General features: G+C 32.0%; 2 protein-coding genes across 2 annotated transcripts in view; both read right to left on the reverse strand.

The window, feature by feature from the left end:
* The window catches only part of LOC126745088 (DNA polymerase alpha catalytic subunit), a 34,701-nt gene extending 30,582 nt beyond the window's left edge, over nucleotides 1–4,119 (reverse strand). The window contains exons 1-2 of the mRNA XM_050452783.1: nucleotides 3,854–4,119; nucleotides 3,582–3,779 (exon numbers count right to left, since the gene is read on the reverse strand). Coding sequence (XP_050308740.1) covers nucleotides 3,582–3,779; nucleotides 3,854–3,866 — 211 coding nt within the window. The 5' untranslated portion in view covers nucleotides 3,867–4,119. The remainder of the gene's footprint in view (nucleotides 1–3,581; nucleotides 3,780–3,853) is intronic.
* A 3,417-nt stretch (nucleotides 4,120–7,536) lies between these two features.
* On the reverse strand, nucleotides 7,537–20,242 carry LOC126745212 (protein FAM43A). The gene is made up of 5 exons (XM_050452956.1): nucleotides 19,947–20,242; nucleotides 13,099–13,376; nucleotides 12,822–13,037; nucleotides 8,584–8,818; nucleotides 7,537–8,526 (listed from the first exon to the last, which is right to left on the reverse strand). The coding sequence occupies exons 2-5, from the start codon at nucleotides 13,334–13,336 to the stop codon at nucleotides 7,998–8,000; spliced, it is 1,218 nt and encodes a 405-aa protein (XP_050308913.1). The 5' UTR covers nucleotides 13,337–13,376; nucleotides 19,947–20,242; the 3' UTR covers nucleotides 7,537–7,997.

The following is a 20,242-nucleotide window of genomic DNA, read 5'->3' on the forward strand; positions in this document are numbered from 1 at the left end:
AGATGTCGCTTCAAAGAATTGATATTTTTTTAATATTAATAAAGAAAAGCTAAATTTTCTACCCCTTCCAGGCTTTTGACATAGTTCATTATATATTCCAGCCATTCAGAGTGAACAAGTTCGTAAAAATAGCAAGGATTTCTCTCCTGAGACGTTACTTTATATTTGTTCTTATTTAAAGTATTGCTTGATAATATGGTGTCCCAATTACATTGTTTTTTGTCAAAGTGACTGTCTGAAAAAACTAAAACAATAGATTTGCTGAATTGCTTCATTTAAGAAGTGGAAAGCTTTTGTGGGAATTTCTTCAGGTAGGCAACAAATTAATTTTTTTGTAATAAAATAAAAACATTCTAAAAGTAACAATGAATAAATATTGAATTATTGAGCTCAGTCGATGCTATATAGCGTTTTTTCCAAGGGGGTGAAGTACTTTTTGTTTTTTTTTTTTCAGAAAGGTATTCTGGATTTCTTCTAGGCAGTTAATAGTCAATTAAAGTCGCTTTCAGTTTCTTTTAGGAAGTCTTCAATACAATAATGTTTCAGAACAATAATGTCTACTTGTCATAAAATCTAAACATACAAAATATTAATCTACAAATTGATAATGAAGATATTGAGTGGGAAAATGAAATGGAATATCCTAGACACACTTTTCTTAAAACATTTTGTGATCAAACAAAGATATTTAAGAAACTATGCTTTTTTAACAGAATTATTTTCTGTAACATTAATCTTTATTTGGAAGAATATCTTTAAAAGTATAATAGAACCCCACTCGATTATTTTTCAAGTGTCTGATACTTGGGTATAATTAGCTCATAATAGAGGCATGGGAATAATTCAAGTGATACAATCTACATTGGGATGGTTTTCAGTAAGAGAAACTTTAGACTACCTAACAATAGTTTTTGCTTACAACTTTAAAAAAATATTTTGATGAATTTGTTTACTGAAGAGCCAAATTCACACATATAAGACAAGAAGTATAAGTTTAAGTGCATGAGTGAATTAAGCTGCTTTTCCTTAAAAATCAAAAAAATGCTGTGTCAGTGATACATTTTACAACATTAAAGAATTAAATTTTAGAATGTTAAAGTTTAACTTGATAATATCAATATTTATAATAAATGTATAGTTAGTGAGGTGAATTTATACACTGTTAATAAAAATTCTATTTCAATAAACCATTTCTTTTCAGGTAGAAACCAAAAGAAAACCTTTACAATTTATTCTTCTCAGCATAAAACTAATAGCTGGTTAATATTTTCTAAGCTTATAGTGTTTGTTATCTATTAATAAATGTTTATAACCTGAAACTGACTGTTTCATTTTGGTTTTCTCCTCACAAAAGGGAGTGAGGGAATCTATAATACTAACTACATTATATGAAAATAATCAACTAATGTGAAGTAGTTTTATCAATGAGGTACATTAAACTTTAAACTAAGGCAATTTTTTATTGCATACATGTTCTTTATTAAGCAATATTAAATAGCTGTTATTTATAATTCTGAATTAAACTATCTGCCCTTTTTAAAGAAGCCTGTAATATAAAAATAAGTCATGCCATTTTCATGAATTTATAATAGCTTATGGTTCTTAATATCACAGGGTTTGTTAAAATTTTCTCTTCTTCATGGCATATTTTTTTTATTGAAGGTTCAGTAATATTGCCATTCTTTAATTAAAATACTAATTAAGGTCCATTACGATTTATTGGTAGAAATAAAGCCCATTTCATGCCCTTTAGAACAGTATAATTTCCTCAATGTAACATTAACACATTATTTTATTTAATTTATTTTTATTTTGGACACAAACAGATTAGTTTACTACAAAATTGGCTGTTTAACAATCCACTACTACTATATTTTACATGTTAAAAGAATGAAAAATAAAAACATTGTTTTAATTACAATATCAAACCACTAATAATAGACCAAAAAGAAAGTCTACAAGAAACTCTACAATTATAAAAGACACCTCCTCAATATAGCTTTCAAGACATGTTAAGATTGAAAAAAGAACTCTATATTGTGTTTGGTACTGTACATATTACTAAATTAACCTTAGCATTCTGCAAATTGGTGAAAATTGTTTACTGTTGGTTAGGCAGAATAGTATATGGAAAAGATATCTGTGCCTAAGTTAACTATGTAAAATACTGAACAATATATGTTGCACCAACTCAGGAGAATCAACCCTATTAGTTAATATATTATGTAAATATGTAATATATCCACTAGTTTCCTTCCCTCATCTTTTCGAAACTTCATATTTTCAAATGAATTCTTATATTCTCTGTACATGGACCACTACTTTAATTGCTGTATGTTTTACAAAGTTTAAAGTAATCATAAATAACAGCAAAGTATTTTAAATTTCCAGATGACACTGTGCTAATATATTCTGTGGAAAGTGAAAAACAATTTGAAGAGAATGTCAATAGTGATTTGGAACTGTACTTTGGTTGGTTGTCTAATTATAAATTGTCTCTTAATGTGCAAAAACAGTATTTATGGTAATTAAACCATATAATCCACAAATCAAAATCAATGGGACAAATCTCTAAAAAAATACTGAATATAACTACTTGGGACTAACCATAGCACAGAATTGTAGTTAGATTGATAGAATTGTAATTAGATAAAATTGTACCTATGCTAGGAGCTATAAGAATAGGAGCTCATCATCGGAATGAGAAATTAAGACTGCTTCTATGTAACAGTTTTATAGAAGTGCCCATCTGCAATACCTAATGCCATGCTGAGGAAATAAAAGACTTGAAAATAAAGCAATTAAAGTGATTTTTGCACTAAACTAGTGCATTTCAGGTAAGTAGGTACATTTATAAGAACATTCCATCATTGTGAGTAAATGAGTCAAGAATACTAGAACAAAAAAAGCTTATATATAACATCCAAAATAACAATCTTAAAACAAATATTAAACTTCAATACAATAGAAAAATTAATACATACAGCATAATAAATCATCAACTAAGGAATACATATGCCAGGACCAAAAAGGGACAGGACTCACCAAACTATAGAAGCATTCAGGTGTACAATAAGACCCCACAGACAATATTTTATGGCTATTCAAGAAACCTGGGTAATAAACTTAAAAAAATTATAAAAGACAATAGACAATAGTTGTGAGTGTTCATGCTACTTAATCTTATTCTTGTGCTTACTCCTTATTTCAATGGGATTAAGAAGAATAAACTAAATTTGTTTGGTTTTTTAGAATTTAGAATAATTTTATGTATGTTAATTTTTTATATATAGACTCTATGGGCCTCAGTACCAGTTTTGTAAACTGTTTTGAGGTCAATCATAAATTCTTATTGAAAAAAAATATACATATTCTATATTATTAGTTACTAAATTTAAATTTTGTTTGAAAGCTAAACTTCAGTAAACAGGCCTCCATATACTTGACACAAAATACTTGGAGAAATATCATTGATATATATGATAAGAAATAGAGGTCCGCAATAAGGACACTTGGAGGAAGAAACTCCAGGTCTTATTGCAAATGTGTTAGAAATAGTTAAATAATATAACCTTACTTACCATCATCAACAATCCAGTCATCATCCTGCCTTTCCAATACTCTTTTAGTGTATTCCCTTTCATCAACCGTTTCAAAAATATTATCAACTTCATCCACCTGATATTTGAGTTTTTTATTCTTCAAGTCCTTGAACTTTTCGAAAGCTTTTGCTTTATATGAAGAGTCTCTCTTATTCCTTCTCGATCGGTCATTCCCAGCTAAAATTAAAGAAAAATGTTGATGTGTTAATACAGAAAAGTTATTATAAAGTTAACACGTTTATTATGCTTACAGTCATCATCCATTTTTGGGTAATTAATGCAAAATTAAATTTAATAATGGTTTTTGAAGATAAAATCACTTAATTAGAACTAAAAAAATTGGAGGATTTCAATTTTCTTTGGCTCAAAAGAAGCTCATAATAACTGAATTTTTAAAAACTTTATCCTTAATAAAATAACTGTTTAGGCAAAATTAATAAAACCCCTAAAACATAAGCAATAAATTTAAAAAAAAGGGAAATCACAATCTAAAAACAATAAAACACTTTCAATGCAAAAACAAACTTTGGTTTGGCGCGCAAATAAATGACATTTTGTCAATGTCAAATTGTGAAATGACAAGTGAAGCTGTTGCTATAGGATAACGGGGGTCACGCTACTATAAGCCGCATTCAAACGTGCCCGTTTTTTATAGAAAAAATAGTAAAAACTCGATTAAGTAGACAGCATTAAAGTATTCACTATTTTAGTATCTTCTTTATTTAGTAATTACAGTATTAATAGCCAAAAACCATACAGACACAAACCTAAAATAAAACGACAAAGTTTACTAAGCTAATAGGGGAAAAACAACTAAAAATTAAAGTAAAATGTACCAACTAAGTCATATCGGATATCTACATAATGCACATATTAAAATGGTGGGGTACCAATGAATAAAATTTTAAGATTAAAGGTGTTAAAATATTAAAACAAAAACACAAAACATATCACCACTCGAAATTCTCTTACAAGAGGAGAAAAACCGAACAAAAACAAGAAGTTATGTTGATTCAAGTTTATTTGTCATTGAGGAACAATTGATTGAGGCTAGTCGACTCTATATCAATATCTGAGGCATATAAATTAAAATAATAGCAGAGTTTATATACGGTGAGTGATTTATAAAGATTTGTACCTGGATACGCTAAATAAAACATTTTGGAATTACAAGAACTTGATCTGTTAATGGCAAAGGGGAGTTGACGAAGAATGTCAAGGTAATCAATAATATTTTGCAATATTTTATAAGTAGTTAACAAGAATATCTTAGTTCTCCTCTTACTCAAAGAGTAGAGCCCGTCAAACACCGACACTATAAATGTTCATTGTCGCAACTTCTAGGGGGATTAACACCAAATTTCCTGTATTACATACGCTTCAGAACCTCCTTTGCACCCCTTCAAACAGAGTTATTTAAAAATTATATAGAAGAGACCAATTGATGAAGTCATATTACAAGATTGGCAACAGCAAGCTATTAAAAAGATGGATGGCTTGATGGTTCTAGCAATAAAGCCGAAAATATTTTGGGCACTCTCAACCTTGGAGAAAATGTGAGAAGAAAGTGATAAATTACAATCAAAAATAACTCCTTAGTTTATTTGTTCGGTTACTCTTTCTAGTTCCACATCATTAAAACATAGCTGAACGCAATAGGGTTACTATTGAGGGTAAATCACATGCAAGCACATTTACTGACATTAAATTTAAAACTATAAATGTCACACCAGTTTCATAAGTTGCGACAATCTTCAATGCATTCAACCTGTAAAAAAGACTTGAAATTAATTACAAGCTCTTTGCTTTTTTAATGTTACATATTATAAGCCGTTAATGGCCACCAAAAATAAAAGGGACAAAGAGTGAAACCCTGTGGAATCCCGTAAGGTGCTCTTATAAATGACCTAGATCCCTTAATCTTAACGTATTGAAATCTCTAATTTAAGAATGACCTTAATCATTTTAATAATGTATGTAGGAAGTAGATATACCTACATACATTAATCAAATGATACAAAATCCTTTTCCATGTCAACTTGTGATTTTTTAGAAGTAGCTTCATGAGCATATTGATAAAATGCGGTGAGATTTGTCAAGGTAGATTTTCTTGGTAAAAACCCACATTGACATGTAGTAATGCGACTTATCATGAAATATCCTAAAAAAAACGCTCAAAGATAATCAAATCAAAGACCTTTGATATGGAGAGCTGATACTAGTGTTTGGAGAATATTTTTTTATTCCATGTGAAGAGCCGGATTTGTAAATAGGAAGAATTTTACTAATCTTCTATCTATCTGTTAAAGTTGAGGTTTTCATGATTAGATTAAAGGGATGTTTAAATGATAACGACTTTACGATATATGGTGAAATGCGATCAGTGTCTATTGTTTTAATTGCTTTAATCCTGCTAATCACTGTTAGAATTTCATACTCGGCAATTATCTGGATGCAGAAAAATGATATGGGCATCGTTGGTGAACAGTCAGAAAGTCCGTGCCAATTACAAACACTGACCTGAAAAAATTAGCTAATCCATCAGCAACCTTTTAAGAACCTAAATAGGTTTTGTCCTCAAAAGTCACTTTTTCAGGAATGTCGGTGGAATCACGTAAAAATTTAACAAAAGACTTTACGTTTAGCAACTTATGCCAATAGAACAACTTCTTTAGAATTGTCATTCTCATTTCGAACAAAATATATGATAGTGATTGAAAAACATAGCTACCTATGAAATTCTGTGGTTGTAAACTGATTGGTGATCAATTATCTTGCCTTGTTAATTGTATAGAGAAAGACTTTACAACTTGAATTTACAATAGATATCCCATTGACTTTAAATGCACCCTGCGTAATATAAATATGGGTCAACAGAGAATGTTAATTATCCCATTCACTAGATTTCTGAGACTTACTATAAATATTAATAATAATAATAATAATAAATAAATTTATTTGCCAGTAATAGTACAAGTTTAAAATGCATTGTTGGTATACATTCTTCATACATGATAAATGTATTACTGCAAAATGGAGTTTAAGGCAGTAAAACTGATATTGAATAAACTCCGTAAACATTTTTTAACCAAATGTTTCGGGCCTGTTTATAATATATGTTTAATTACTTAAATCAAGGTTATTTCGATCTTAAATATTTACCATTTATCAAGGCCAGACTGTAAAGAAACAAAATAAGAAGAGACACAATTTAACGTAAAAGAAAAAAAAATTACTCGACTTACCCTAGTAATAAATGATGTAAAGGATGTTGATCTAAGGAACACCCCAATCAGCTTTCATTAAATCGACAAAGACGTAATGCACTTCGGTATTATCTCGCATGAGACTTAGGTACTGATTCAATAATTGCCGTAGTACTAATAGAATGAAGATCTTAATTTAATTCCCCATATATAAAGACTCTCTTCAGGATATTCTGCTGCTGAGTTAGGTAGTACAGTCTACTATATATGCCTATAAGTGAGTCGCAACAATCGCAGTTAAGATATATATGGTATTCCTTTCTGGGGTATGTGTATTCTGAGAGGGTATAATGCCATATTTATTTGAGAGAAAGGATCAGTCAGTCTTTAGTAAAAAAGAGATAAGTAGTTTTCTGCCATAAATGTCTAACACTTACTTTACACGATCGTTATATTTAAATTATTGGATGAGAATTCAGCCTAGGGTATAATTAAACGCTCTGTTAGTTAATGTCTTGGGTGCCGAAATCAATATGCAAAAACTTTCAATAACAATCCTAAGTTACAAGTCAAGAAGAGAACTATATAGTGTTCCTCCTTTTCTAACTACAGTTTGACCCAAATTGAAGGAATCCATGTGTTATCAGAAGATAATTTTTTTAATCATTTAGTCAAAATTATTTCGTGCGAATTATGTGAAAGACTGGGAATAATACATCAAAAGACACTTTTTCCAAACAAATAGTCGATTTATTTATAAAATAAATTCTGACATCTCCAACATGAATAAAATCACCTAATTAATACACGTGACGACATAATTATTATAAAATTGGTAAAATAGGTTCAGAGTCCTGTTCCTTATATCCTATACACTGTGATGTACCAAATAATTTCAGTCTAACAAAATATGTAAAATACTCCAGCAATTATAGTACATTAACGTTTATCTAATACATCCATCACATCTGCCTATACCTAAGTTGTTCAGATCGAATTACCTATTACTTATTCTAGTTTTTTTTTTAAACAGTAAATTATTTTTTATATCAGTATCATTACATACAATAAAAATCATTACTTTATAAATACATAAAAATATATCACCAGTAAACTTTAATGATGACAATGAGGTTCTATTAAAGCTTACATCAATAAGATGGCTGTAGAGCGCACCAGAAATATTAACCTATGCCACAGTTTCTTCTTCTACCCCCTCAAACGAGCAGTGTGCTTGAAAAATACTATCTAATTGACTAACAGTTTCATTGTAAAAATTATACCCCACAGAATTATTACCACATTCCCCATTCTTTTTCTTAAAAACCTTTAAGGAGCTAAAGTCGGATAATGAAGCTTCTCCTACTGGAACTAATGAAACTTGCTCCTGCTCTATAAAACCTTTGCTGAGTATTGGTGTACTGAACTGATGCTCTACATTTGAGAGCGTCGATGGATGTACTTGTCCTCCAATTTTAAAGTCTACATTATCAGATTTCTTTGGTGCTTTAGGAGTCTCTTCGGTGGTGATATTAGTTGAGGTTTTTATTAACGAATACTTATCACTCAAAGCTACATTTTCTCTCTCGTATGTCTTTAGAATATTACGATACATCTGCTGATTTTTTGTCAAAAGTTCGTTAGGTATTTCTTCCTCGCCTAAGATTTCTTCTATACTGGACAGTTTTGGAGCTGATTTGGAACATTCTAGGGGTGGCCTGTAATAAAAACATTATTGTTTAGACTTGTATCGGGTGAATACAAGTAATTGTTACCTATAATTGTAAAACTTAGCGTTTGCACTAGCGGGCTTTTTCTGAGGCAAACTCTGAACATCGGTCACAAGATTTACTAAACTAAGTCGAGCATTCTGTCGAGAGATTTTCTCCTTTTTGTATTCGATAAGGGCTTGCGTCAGATATTCCTTGAGATTCTTTGCGATCTGTGCTGCCATTTCTGATGAGGAGCATAGAGCTGCGTGGCAACGAAGTTCGTGCTTTAATCTACGACCTAAAATTGCATATTCGGTGAAAATGAAAATATTCTAAATGTTTTAATCAATTGTAAAAGTTTGAGAAGAAAAGATTTATAACCATCAAAGCTTTAGTGTAGCAACAATCTGTGATCAACACAATGAAATGCCTTTGACAGATCAAAAAAGCACTGAGGTTGTAAAACCAGACCAACCTGGAAATACCATCGGTTATGTAATAGATGCTAAATTGCATCATAAATACTAGTGTCCTCATAAAACCCAAACTAGCAGTGGTTTTATTTTTTGTTTTGAAAAATGTATGTTTAATTGAAAGAAGTAGCATATGTTCTGTGTTCTTAAATCTATAGACTTATTGTGGATAAAAATACACCACCTTAATCTCGATCCATTTAAATTAGAAAACGATATGCGTTAGTTGCTTTATTTAAGGTACGTTTCACACGAAAATTTGTATAAAGCAAGAAGCCAGAGAACGTTAGAAGTCTAAACCAAAACTGAACTATGGCTACCATAGTATCTTAGTCACTATGGGTCGAGACTTGGGAGTTCATTTTGACCAACGTCTTACGGTTTTCAGGGTTTGGAAATACTGGATATCTTATGCAGATTAGACTCCAGTTAAATTAAATCTAAAATGTTGGATTGAAGTTTTTATTTGGTTATGGATTTTATTGCAACATTTAAGTTAAGAAACACTGATGTACATATTTAAAACGTCCGCTTTACGTGAATGAATAAAAGTACATTCAGTCATTTGCAGCATCCCTTATAGTGATTTAAAGTCTTTAATTTCCGTCTTCCCACGATCAACACCTTTTTTTCTTTCAATTTTCCCTTCTAATATTGGCTGTGGAAACTCATATCTGACCCCTCTCATTATGTGTGCAAAATATGCATTTTCCTCTTTTTGATTGTCTCCAACAATTATACTCTGTATTCTAGTTTTGCTATATTCTCATAACTTTTTCGTGTCTAACTCTCTCAACTCATTTTAGGCGTTCCAAAAGGTCCATTTGTCGAAGTCTTTTAACAAACTGCTTCTATCATTTACTGCATTAAATAGTGACTGATCATCCGCTGTGTCAGCTAAGATCACAGTATTATCAGCGTATCTAATGTTGTTCGTAGGAATGCCGGTAACTTTAATTTCGAAAAAGTGCTTGTGAAATGCTGTTTCCACGTACATATTAAAAAAGCATTGGTGACAAAATGCATCCTTGCCTTACTTATTTTTGGAAATTCTTCTGTTTCACTTCCATATGAGACGTACTTCGGAAATTTGGTTCCAATAGAGGGTGCGGATTATTCTCACATCTAAAAATAGCTCTCTGATACCAAATCGAAAAGGTTTTCAGTTTTTTTTTATTACTTATGATGGGATGAACTACTTCTAATTTTAAGATACTTGGATCCATTGGATTCTTTTCTATTAATGGTGGCATCATAGATCTATTATCATTAAACAAGTCTGCACTTTTTCAAGACAAGGTATATACTCTAATAATGATAAAAAATACATAAGTAACACCATAATGATTTTCACAATTCAAAAAGGGAGAAATGTCAACTGATGATCAACTCCATTAAGCATCAACATCGAGAAGTGACGAAAACGTTGACAAGATCGATGCTCTGGTACGCGAAAACCGTCGTAGAACCACTGATAAATTCTGATCATGGAATTATGATATTCCAATCATCTTATAGAGTTCAATTCAGAGGATATAATTTGAAGATTTGCCCATGAAAAGGGTTTCAGTCACAATTATTTGTCGCCTACTAACAAGCCAGCAAGGAGCGCTTTGACTTTATGTTTTGAGCTTCAAAATCAGCTGCAATATCACATCTTATTAATAATAGAGATCAAGAAGATCCCTTGGAACTATCAATCTAGCAAACTAGAACATTTGGCTGAAGATGTACACTATTTAATCTAAAACGTAAAGTACATAAATCAATTAAGCACTTCCTTGATGATCTTCAGAACACACTAGATCAGCTGTCAAAAGACCTCTTGAAAACTGTTGACCTTTTGGAAACTTGGCATTCAGAGCCGTTGATTTAAACAAAAAGAAATTGTTGGTAACTTCATGTCTATAAACCTAGCAAAATAACTTCGGAAAACCTGTCCTATAAATAGTTATTTGACGCAGATAGGTTGAATACTCAACGAGTAATGTCATTAATATAGGAAAGAACCTTTCCTATATTAATGATCTATATTAATGATCTAAACCAAATGATATGCTGGTAGTTACAGAATTTAGATCCTATGCACAAACTCTGTTGTCGACCAAGAACAGGTGCCTTTAAAAATATAACTATCAAGCTTCAGCGTAGTCAAAATCTGTGATCAACACGATCAAATTCCTTTCATAGATCAAAAAAAATTGCAATCGTAACCAGACATTGACCATTCATCTGGGAATACCAGTCATGGAATAGATGGTAAATTGCATCATAAGTACATTAGTGCGCTGACGAAACCCGAACCAGCAGTTGTCTTTGGGAAAAAAATACTAAGGATTGTAAAACATTCACACCATATAGATAAAAAAGAAGTTTTGATGACAGCTTAATCACTGATTAAGATTTGAATTTGTTTCACTACTTAACAGTCTTAAACTAGAATTAGTATAGTTTAAGTCTTAAATTCTAATAATAAAAATAGTTTGCCATAATTAATCACATTTCCAGGCAGTTGAAATTGTGCCCTAAGTACAGAAAAGTCTGAAAGACTTTATGAAATTTCAGGAGAACCACTCCAATCAACTGCATGAAATTGTTAAAATACTTCTATCTCTTTCAGGCACACAGGGAAGGTTGAAAGAGGTTCGTTTTCTGTGCAATTTAGAAAGGAAAAGTGATTCCTGGAAGTAAATAATTATTTTTATCATTTCCAGGCAGTTAAGATGGTATCCCAAGTCCCGAAAAGCCTAAGAGACTTATGGAAATTTTAGAAAAACGCCTCCATGAATTGCCTGGATTTGTTTAAATATTTCTGTCTCTTCCAGGCACACAGGGAAGGCTGAAAGAGGTTCGTTTTCTGTGAAATTTAGGAGCGAAAAGTGATTCCTGGAAGTAGTACTTTATTTCCACCATTTTGAGGCAGTTAAAGTTGTATCCTAAGAGTAGGAAAGCCTAAAAGTTTAAATAGAGAAGAACTGTTTAAATATTTCTGTCTGTTCCAGGCACACAGGGAAGGTTGAAAGAGGTTCGTTTTTTGTGAAATTTATAGGAGCGAAAAGTGATTCCTGGAAGTAGTACTTTATTTCCATCATTTCCAGGTAGTTGAGATTGTATCCTTAGTCCAGGAAACCCTAAAAGACTTTTGGAAATTTTAGAAGAACGCCTCCATCAATTGCCTGGAACTGTTTAAATATTTCTTTCACTTCCAGGCACACAGGAAAGGTTGAAAGAGGTTGATTTTCTGTGAAATTTAGGAGCGAAATATGATTCCTGGATGTAGTACATTATTTCCATCATTTTGAGGCAGTTGAGGTTGTATCCTAGGAGTAGGAAAGCCTAAAAGACTTATGGAAATTTTAGAAGAACCACGCAATCAACTGCCTAAAATTAGTTAAATATTTCTATCTCTTCTAGGCACAAAGAAAAGAGTGTTCTGTAAAATTTGGGAGAGAAAAGTGATCCCTGGCAAAAGTATGAGTAGATGATGATTATTCTTATTAGTAGCACATCTTCGAACAATATAGATACCAAGAATTTCTCTAGGAACTAGCCACCAAAAAAATCGTATATTTTCACTTATGACATTCATGAGACCACAAAAAGGAATAGGGGCTGCAATCCATGAAAAACTAGAGCATTTAGTTAAGGACATACACTATGTGAACCCAAACATAATGTAGATATCAAAGAAGCTCTAAAAGGATACAAAAACATCTAGAAGGTGTATATGCTCTATACATCAAAAACAATTTTTTTGATGATCTACGGAGTACTATCAAGATCATCTATCAAAGAACCAAAAAAAACCGTCAAAAAAATGTTTCGTACCTTCATGTCTATAAACCCAGCAAAATAACCTTGGAAACCCCGCAGGTGCTTCACAGGTGGTAAGTCGATGAGCCCAATATTCAGTTAGTCCATGATTTTTTGTGACCGCCTTTAACCCTCCTCCACAAACGGTCAGTGTCATGGACACATCCGGTCCCGAAGACTTAATGTAGTTACGCCATAACGTTGTCAGTGGTTTTTCTATACAACCTTCACCTGGAAGAAGAGGGAGCGTTCCAGAATAATTAATATTTAACCTCAGGTAAGTAATACATACCTTTGGCCCATCCAGTAATGACGTTGCCCAAGTACGCCACATGGTAAGTGGGAAACGGCTTCGATATAGTGGCGGAAACGCATTTTTTCAGTCGGATTTTGCTGAACATGTATTTAAAACTTTTTTTCTTTTCTTTCTGGATACTTTTTCTGGGTTCGTTACATATTGATGGCAGGGTTAGCTTTCTCATGAATTTGTCTTCACAAATTGTACGAACTTTGTTGTTGGCGCATTCCATCGTTCTAATTTGATTACCTTATTAGCTGAAGGGCTGCAATCTAAAAATATATGAGTAGTTTACAATAAGTTTACGTACAGATGTACATACATCATGTTTTGTTTTTTTAATGTTCACAAATTTACTGTGACAAGTATATATTTAAGGCCAAGGACTCGTAAGATAATTCATAATTCAGACTAGTCCCATGTATGAAGGGAAAATATTATTCAATTTAGCCATAATAGGCAACAAATAATGTTTTACAAGTAGTACCCAATAGAAAAATACAAAAGTTCGGTCGGATTTGCGTTGACATTATCATTATACTACATTTCTATAAGTTGTTATGTACACGAAACCTCCATTATTTACGGACGTAACTGCTTCAATAACATTTCTTAAGTTGCCTTGAGTTATGGATAAACAAATTTTGCTACGTGCTAGGAAATATTTTGAATAAAAAACAATTATAAGGAGGAAAACACTGCTTAGATATGCCCTTGATAAAATTATGAATATACACGTCTGGCAAATATCTGTTTTGAGTGCCCAATAAAGTATAATCCTAAAGAAAATTAAAAACCCTAGAACTAATTAACTACCTAATGACTTTATTAACAGGAAATTAAATGGCTTGTAAATTATTATTTAAGTTGTTGTAAATTATCGTATAATTTGGAAAATAATGTCATTAGCTACTTATGACAGAAAACGTAATAAAACAAGTTTAAAATCTAGATTTTTTTTGTATCTATTTTACTGTACATTAACTCTATGACATGTTATTTTGTTTTATTTTTAAAATTATTCACGAGTAAATTAATTATGAATAAAAAGCGTTTCTTCAAAATACATGTGACGTATGTCACACATTTGCAGATGAGACGTTAAGCAATAAAAACGATAATGGTTGCTAATGGTAATTTCCTAATTGACTTATCTGCTTACCAATTAAAAACCCAAGTAAGCGACGTACAGTTTTTTGTTGTTTTCGATAAAATAAGAATGCTGTTTCGATGGTACGATTAGGCAAGCTTATATTCAAATTAATTGCCTAATTGTTTTTAATAGTCCGTGAAATGAATTAAGTGTTTTTTTTTATATTTTGAAAATAACAAATATACTGACAACCGTTTTGTTCTGACATGACTTTTTGTTGTAAATAAGTAATTTATCACTAATTAGCTTAGGTTAACGACTATTTGTTTTCAATTTTATAATCCATGTCGCCCGGTATAATATGTAACTTAACAATTTGCAAAAATTAAGTAAATAGAATTCGATTTGCGGTTTCAATCAACATAAATTATAAGGAATTGACGCTTGACATGAAATGTGGCGGTAGATGTGTAAATTGTTTTTCATTTAGCAATAAAGGTAGCGGGCAGAAAGGACATGTAGATGCATATATTAAGGAAAAATTTATTTTACCGAGGACATTTTAACGCTTGTTTGCATCTTCATCAAAGCTTGCTTGCTTGATAATGCTGTAGCGCTTTTACCGTGCGTTAGGTGTGAATTAAAACAATTGATGTACGAAAATAGACAACTTATTTATTTACACAGTTACAATACTGAAAATATTTATGTACTATTTATAAGTTCGATTTAAATATTGCGCCAATATTCCTAACTTCACTTCACTGAACTGTCAACTGCCTCCTAGCGGCGATGCGGGTCCTTAATATATACTCGGCTGACACTTGTGTCATTCCGGAATGATGAAAAACAGCTGATATTTTAAGTGTTTCCAATATCGTTATAATAATACTCTGTCCAGTTTGACCTATTTGACTTTGCTTGTGGATTTTTTGCAAGAGTATTATTTCACTGTTCAGAGGGCGTCTACTTGCGCGTCTTACTTTGCGCATTTTTAATATTTTACTTTATGGTTTTGACGATGACGTTCTCGTTTAACTTTTCTGACTTCGAATCTAACGACTGATGAGTTATTCCTTCTATTAGCTTAGATTATTTTCTAATCATCGAGATATCGATATAAATCTTGTAACGAATTGCTGAATACCATTGACTAAAATGCATCTCCAAATGTTTAACTGGTTTTTCATTCTCTTTGACTAAATGCAAAAATTATTTGCAGGAAGCTAGGTGGAGTTGCACGATGAGTAAGTGATACTAGGGATGACTTCAAATTTAATCTTAAAGCACCATATTTCTAAGTAAAATTCGAAACACATTTATTACAGTTCATATTTGCTTTTTTGCACTGGCATTAGTCCACATTTTTAGCATTTCTCAAGTTACAGTGAATACTAATTCGATCAGCTACGAAAACTATGGAATCCCTTACTAATAAAAATTTTTGCTATTCTGCATAATATGATTCTTTCCTTGTTTGACAACTGTTGGTTTACTTATAGGAGTAGTTACACTAAAAATCAACAGATCACCAGTTACAAAAACCAAGAATACAGATATTGAAATTCAGCGCAACCCCATCACAATGCCACCAGACCCAAATCCAAATTGACTACAACAAAGCCTGGACAAATAAAAATGTATGTTACTTATACTGCAACCAATCGCAGATATCCAGATTTGTAATAACAACAAATACAATATTCCGTTGAATGAGACCTACATTCTGGAAATTGATGCTAATTGTGAACTTTACGTTGAAAACATAGCTATAAAAAATTACAGAGAATTAAAAACCCTGTACAAAACATATTGACCTGCTACAATTGAACTTCTACTAATAAAGAAAGCCTCACTCATCCACTTCAACAATTTAAAATAAAAAAAAAGTTCATTAGACCTAAATGAATGACCATGGCTTAAACGGACCAGAGAAGCAATATTTACCTTTGGATCGTACTACTGTAAAGCAGGACATATTCAGCTCCTTCATACTTCAGAAGCTAGTAAACTACCCAGACTAGAGAACCAAAGAAAATATCCAGAATGACAAGCTATAATGAACTCTTAGAAATTGTCATATGACCTTGCCATCCATAAGTTAATTTCTTAAGAGGGATGAGCACGGAACCTCTTATTAATATATACTTTTCTCTATTCTTCATAACAAGTGCCCAGAATTGATTGATAAGTATTCTAAATTTTGTGCTAAATGCGGAATTACTTCTGATGATATTATTACTGCAAGCAAGTCTTGGTTCATGATCCCAGATTTGAAAATTACTCACCTATATCAATCATTTGTATTTTTTCTGAAATTATCGAAACCATTCTTTATCACGAATCATTTATCTTAAATCCCAGTTGATCAGCATGGATTCTTATATGATAGCAGTTTGCAAAGTTCTAAATGACACAGGTAAACTGGATGCTATTTACACTGACTTTAGCAAAGCCTTAGACCAAATTGATCACTACATATTACCACAAAAACTCGCCAACCGTTTTGGATTTTCGCGCACTATGGTAAAACTGCTCAACTCATACCTTATCGATCGAAATTGATCGCAGCTTATAGAAATTGAAGAATTTAAGTCACACAGCTTCATCCCAATTCAGGGTTCTTCAGGGTTCTAATCTTGACCCACTTCTTTTTAAACTATTTTTTAATGTTCTTTTAAACAAGATTGATCGAGGCTTAAATAGGGTTCTATTGTTTGAAATTCTCAGTATCAGTATTTTGATAGCAACATCAATGATCAGCGGGACCCAACTGTGGAGATCAAAACGAGAATAGCGGAAGCTGGAGCTGCTTTTGTAAAAATGAAGGGAGTACTGACGACTTGATGCTGAAGTATCTAATGAGGATAGTCCACTGCCAGGTTTTTTCAGTTCTTTTGCACGGCATAGAAGCATAGACTCGCTAGAATCATTCCAGACGTGGATATTCCGGCGATTACTAAAAACCAGTTAGGTAGGTAGAATTTGTAGCAACACTTTTCTCAATCGCATGGCCGAAGATTTTGAAGAAGTTAAAGGTATCAAACGATGCAAATTAGAGTCATTTTATCAGTATAAGATTCTTGGAGAAATATGAAATCTTACACTTTATTATAGGGGGAAAAGTCATAGACAAGTGCAGTACAGGAAGTCGAAGAACCTCCTGGTTAAAGAACTTGAAGCAATAGTACAGTCAAAATTTCTCCGAGCAGCTGTCAATAAAATAATAGTTGATAACATGATAACCAACTGGAGTTATCACTGAGAAAGGACTTTACCATGCTCGTTGGCTAGAGGATTATTGAATTTTGCACTGTAGAAAGTTCATCTTTTAAGTTTTTAGATATAACGCCAACGATTTAGATAATCAGTAAGACAGTGTCAATCTTGTCCATTTCTTCTCTCAGAGGTTCATATTTTTGGACTTATTCTTCTTTCTTTAGCTTAATGTTGTGATTATTGGGGATAGCGTCCATCAGGAAAGTTGTTTTATTGTTTTTGTTACAGTCATATCTGCCTGTAGTGTTGTATTGTTTAATTCGTTAGTATCCCTTGGTCTCAGTCTATTTTAAAATTTTACAGGTGTGTTTAATTTTTTACAGGTGTATGTACTGTGTTTATGTTTATACTGACTCTTCGTTTTGCATTTGGCACGCTTTGAGGAGTTTTAGATATACGATATATTCTACTTTACGTATTTTGTTTCTGCAAGTTTACCTGATCTTATATGATTTATCGTTTCGGGTTTTTCACCACATTTTCTACATCTATCATTTTAAACCTTCCCTTTTAGTAGGTACTTGCTATAGTCTTTCGTTTTAACAACTTGGTCTTGTAAGGCAATTAAGACTCCTTCATTTTCTGACCTTGGATATCCCCCTGCGTCAGCCATCTAAATGAAGCTTGCTTATCTATAGACGCATTATACAGACTTCTATAAAATCTACCGTGTATGTGCCATGGAAATTTATGTTTTCCTTTAAATGAAAGTATTTTCGTAGCTTCTCTATTTGTTGTTGATCGAGCTTTCTTATGCCTACTTGTAGTAGGGCAGATTGTCCTCTTGGGTGAATCTTAGGGGCTTTGCCAGCTCTTGACGCAGTATTTTTCCGACTGAATCGTGCCTCTCTTTTTATTCTGTCGTAGCGAATGTCTGGCCGGCTCCAGTCAAGTGTTGTATGGTTTCTTGCACCTGACATCCATAGCAACATTTGCCACTTAGTATAGGTGGGTCCTTACCAATGTACTTCAAGTTTTTTTTAGTTTTTTGTTGGTATGACTTGATGTTGAGCAAAATACCCTTCATTTCTAGTAACAACTTTCCTGACGTCGGCTAGTCGTTCGACACGATACTGCCGACATAATCCTGGCGTTAGAAGTCATGTATACTTATTCTTCACTCAATAGCAGAAGTGTTGCATAGTCTACCTGGCAAGATACAACAAAGATATATACCGAAAAAGTTACCAAGCAATGAGCTAAATGCTTTGAACTATTTTTGTTGTTATGATAGATTCGTAATACCTCTTTAACCCTTTTAATGTATAACTAATGAACTTCAGTTCCATAGCTATTGCAGCAGCTGCACAATAACCCAGTGCAGTATATGCAGGCTGTCTAGTGTATCAGCTTCAACATAGTTTGGCAGTATATGGTTATTCACAATCCTTATTATTTTGCCAAGTTTTTTGTATAGGTTCACTTTTGGTAGCGATTGTCTACTAAGTGCGTCGGTCCAGTATATTTCCTAGTCCTGTTGTGTGTTTTCAGGTTGAGTCGAAGTTTCTTCTACATTATTACTTACAGTTGCAGACGCCGTTGTCATTGCTTTCAAGAGTTCGATTATTACAAATGTCTTGCTCGATTTCACCTCGACATTTTCAAAAGTATCCATTTTAAACTAGTCAAACTTGTTAAACAGATTTAAATAAAATAAAATATTCTACCTTTAATTTAAAATTTTAGTCAAATCAATCTTTTGACCACCGCCATTTTAAAGATATTTTTAAGTACTAAAAAAATCGAATAACTTTTTTCAAAAATTTAATGCTTTTTTAGGTAATTGAATTTTGAGACCTTGAATGCTTTTAATTTTATATACCTGCATTACCTGCGAACAGCTAATTTTTAATACCTATTTCTCATTAACTATCGCATTACATCAATAAATTAAAGGTAATTTTCTTGCTTTTTTATAAGCTTTAATTTTAGTTTTTTTTTAAGTGCAAATTTTTTGAGTTATTTGTCACAACCGCATCGAACAATTTTCATTTTGGAAATTATTATGATATTAAAAGAAATCATAAAACAATTTTTCTTATTAACGCAAAAATGCACATATTAGCGATATATGTATAACTTATATTGGTCTTCTAGTTCTTGTGAAATTTTCACGAAATAATTCATAAATAAACCATACTTTGAACTTCCACAACTAAGTTTAGAATTATTTCTGTCTGAATGCTAAAGACATTTTTAACGATATTTTACTAAGTACATTGTGTAAAAGATTTTTAATGATTATTGCACTTTCTTTTTACATAATTAGTTTGACAATTGCCCAATATTTATTTATATGAATACACATTGTATAACCATGCATGAATAAATAAATAACATTATTAATAATTTATTAGGCATAATATAATCACAAGCTCTATTTTTAAACTGTTTCTTTATTAAACAAACTACCAACCACTTAAGCTACAATAACCTACAATATGATAGACCTTATTGTTTTAATACTTACCAGAACCATTGCAAAATCAGTTATATATTACAAAACGAAAACCGTCACTTCCTGTTTTAGCTACTTTCCCTCCCGAAGAATCCTTCATTCACTGATCATAAACCATCCCCGAAGAACCAATTTTCAAAAAAACATTTTACCAGAAAACGTTAAAACATACAAAACAGATCCGGAACGCTTTTGTTCTCGCGAATACCACGAAATTAAAACAATTATTGCCAGTGTGAAGAAAGGTCAGTCGCTGCAGTCGTTCGTTTGTTTTCTCATCGAGTTCCACACAGGTAGTACTACCTGTT

The sequence above is a fragment of the Anthonomus grandis genome, chromosome 15 (genome assembly GCF_022605725.1).
Source record: "Anthonomus grandis grandis chromosome 15, icAntGran1.3, whole genome shotgun sequence".
NCBI lineage: Eukaryota > Metazoa > Arthropoda > Insecta > Coleoptera > Curculionidae > Anthonomus > Anthonomus grandis.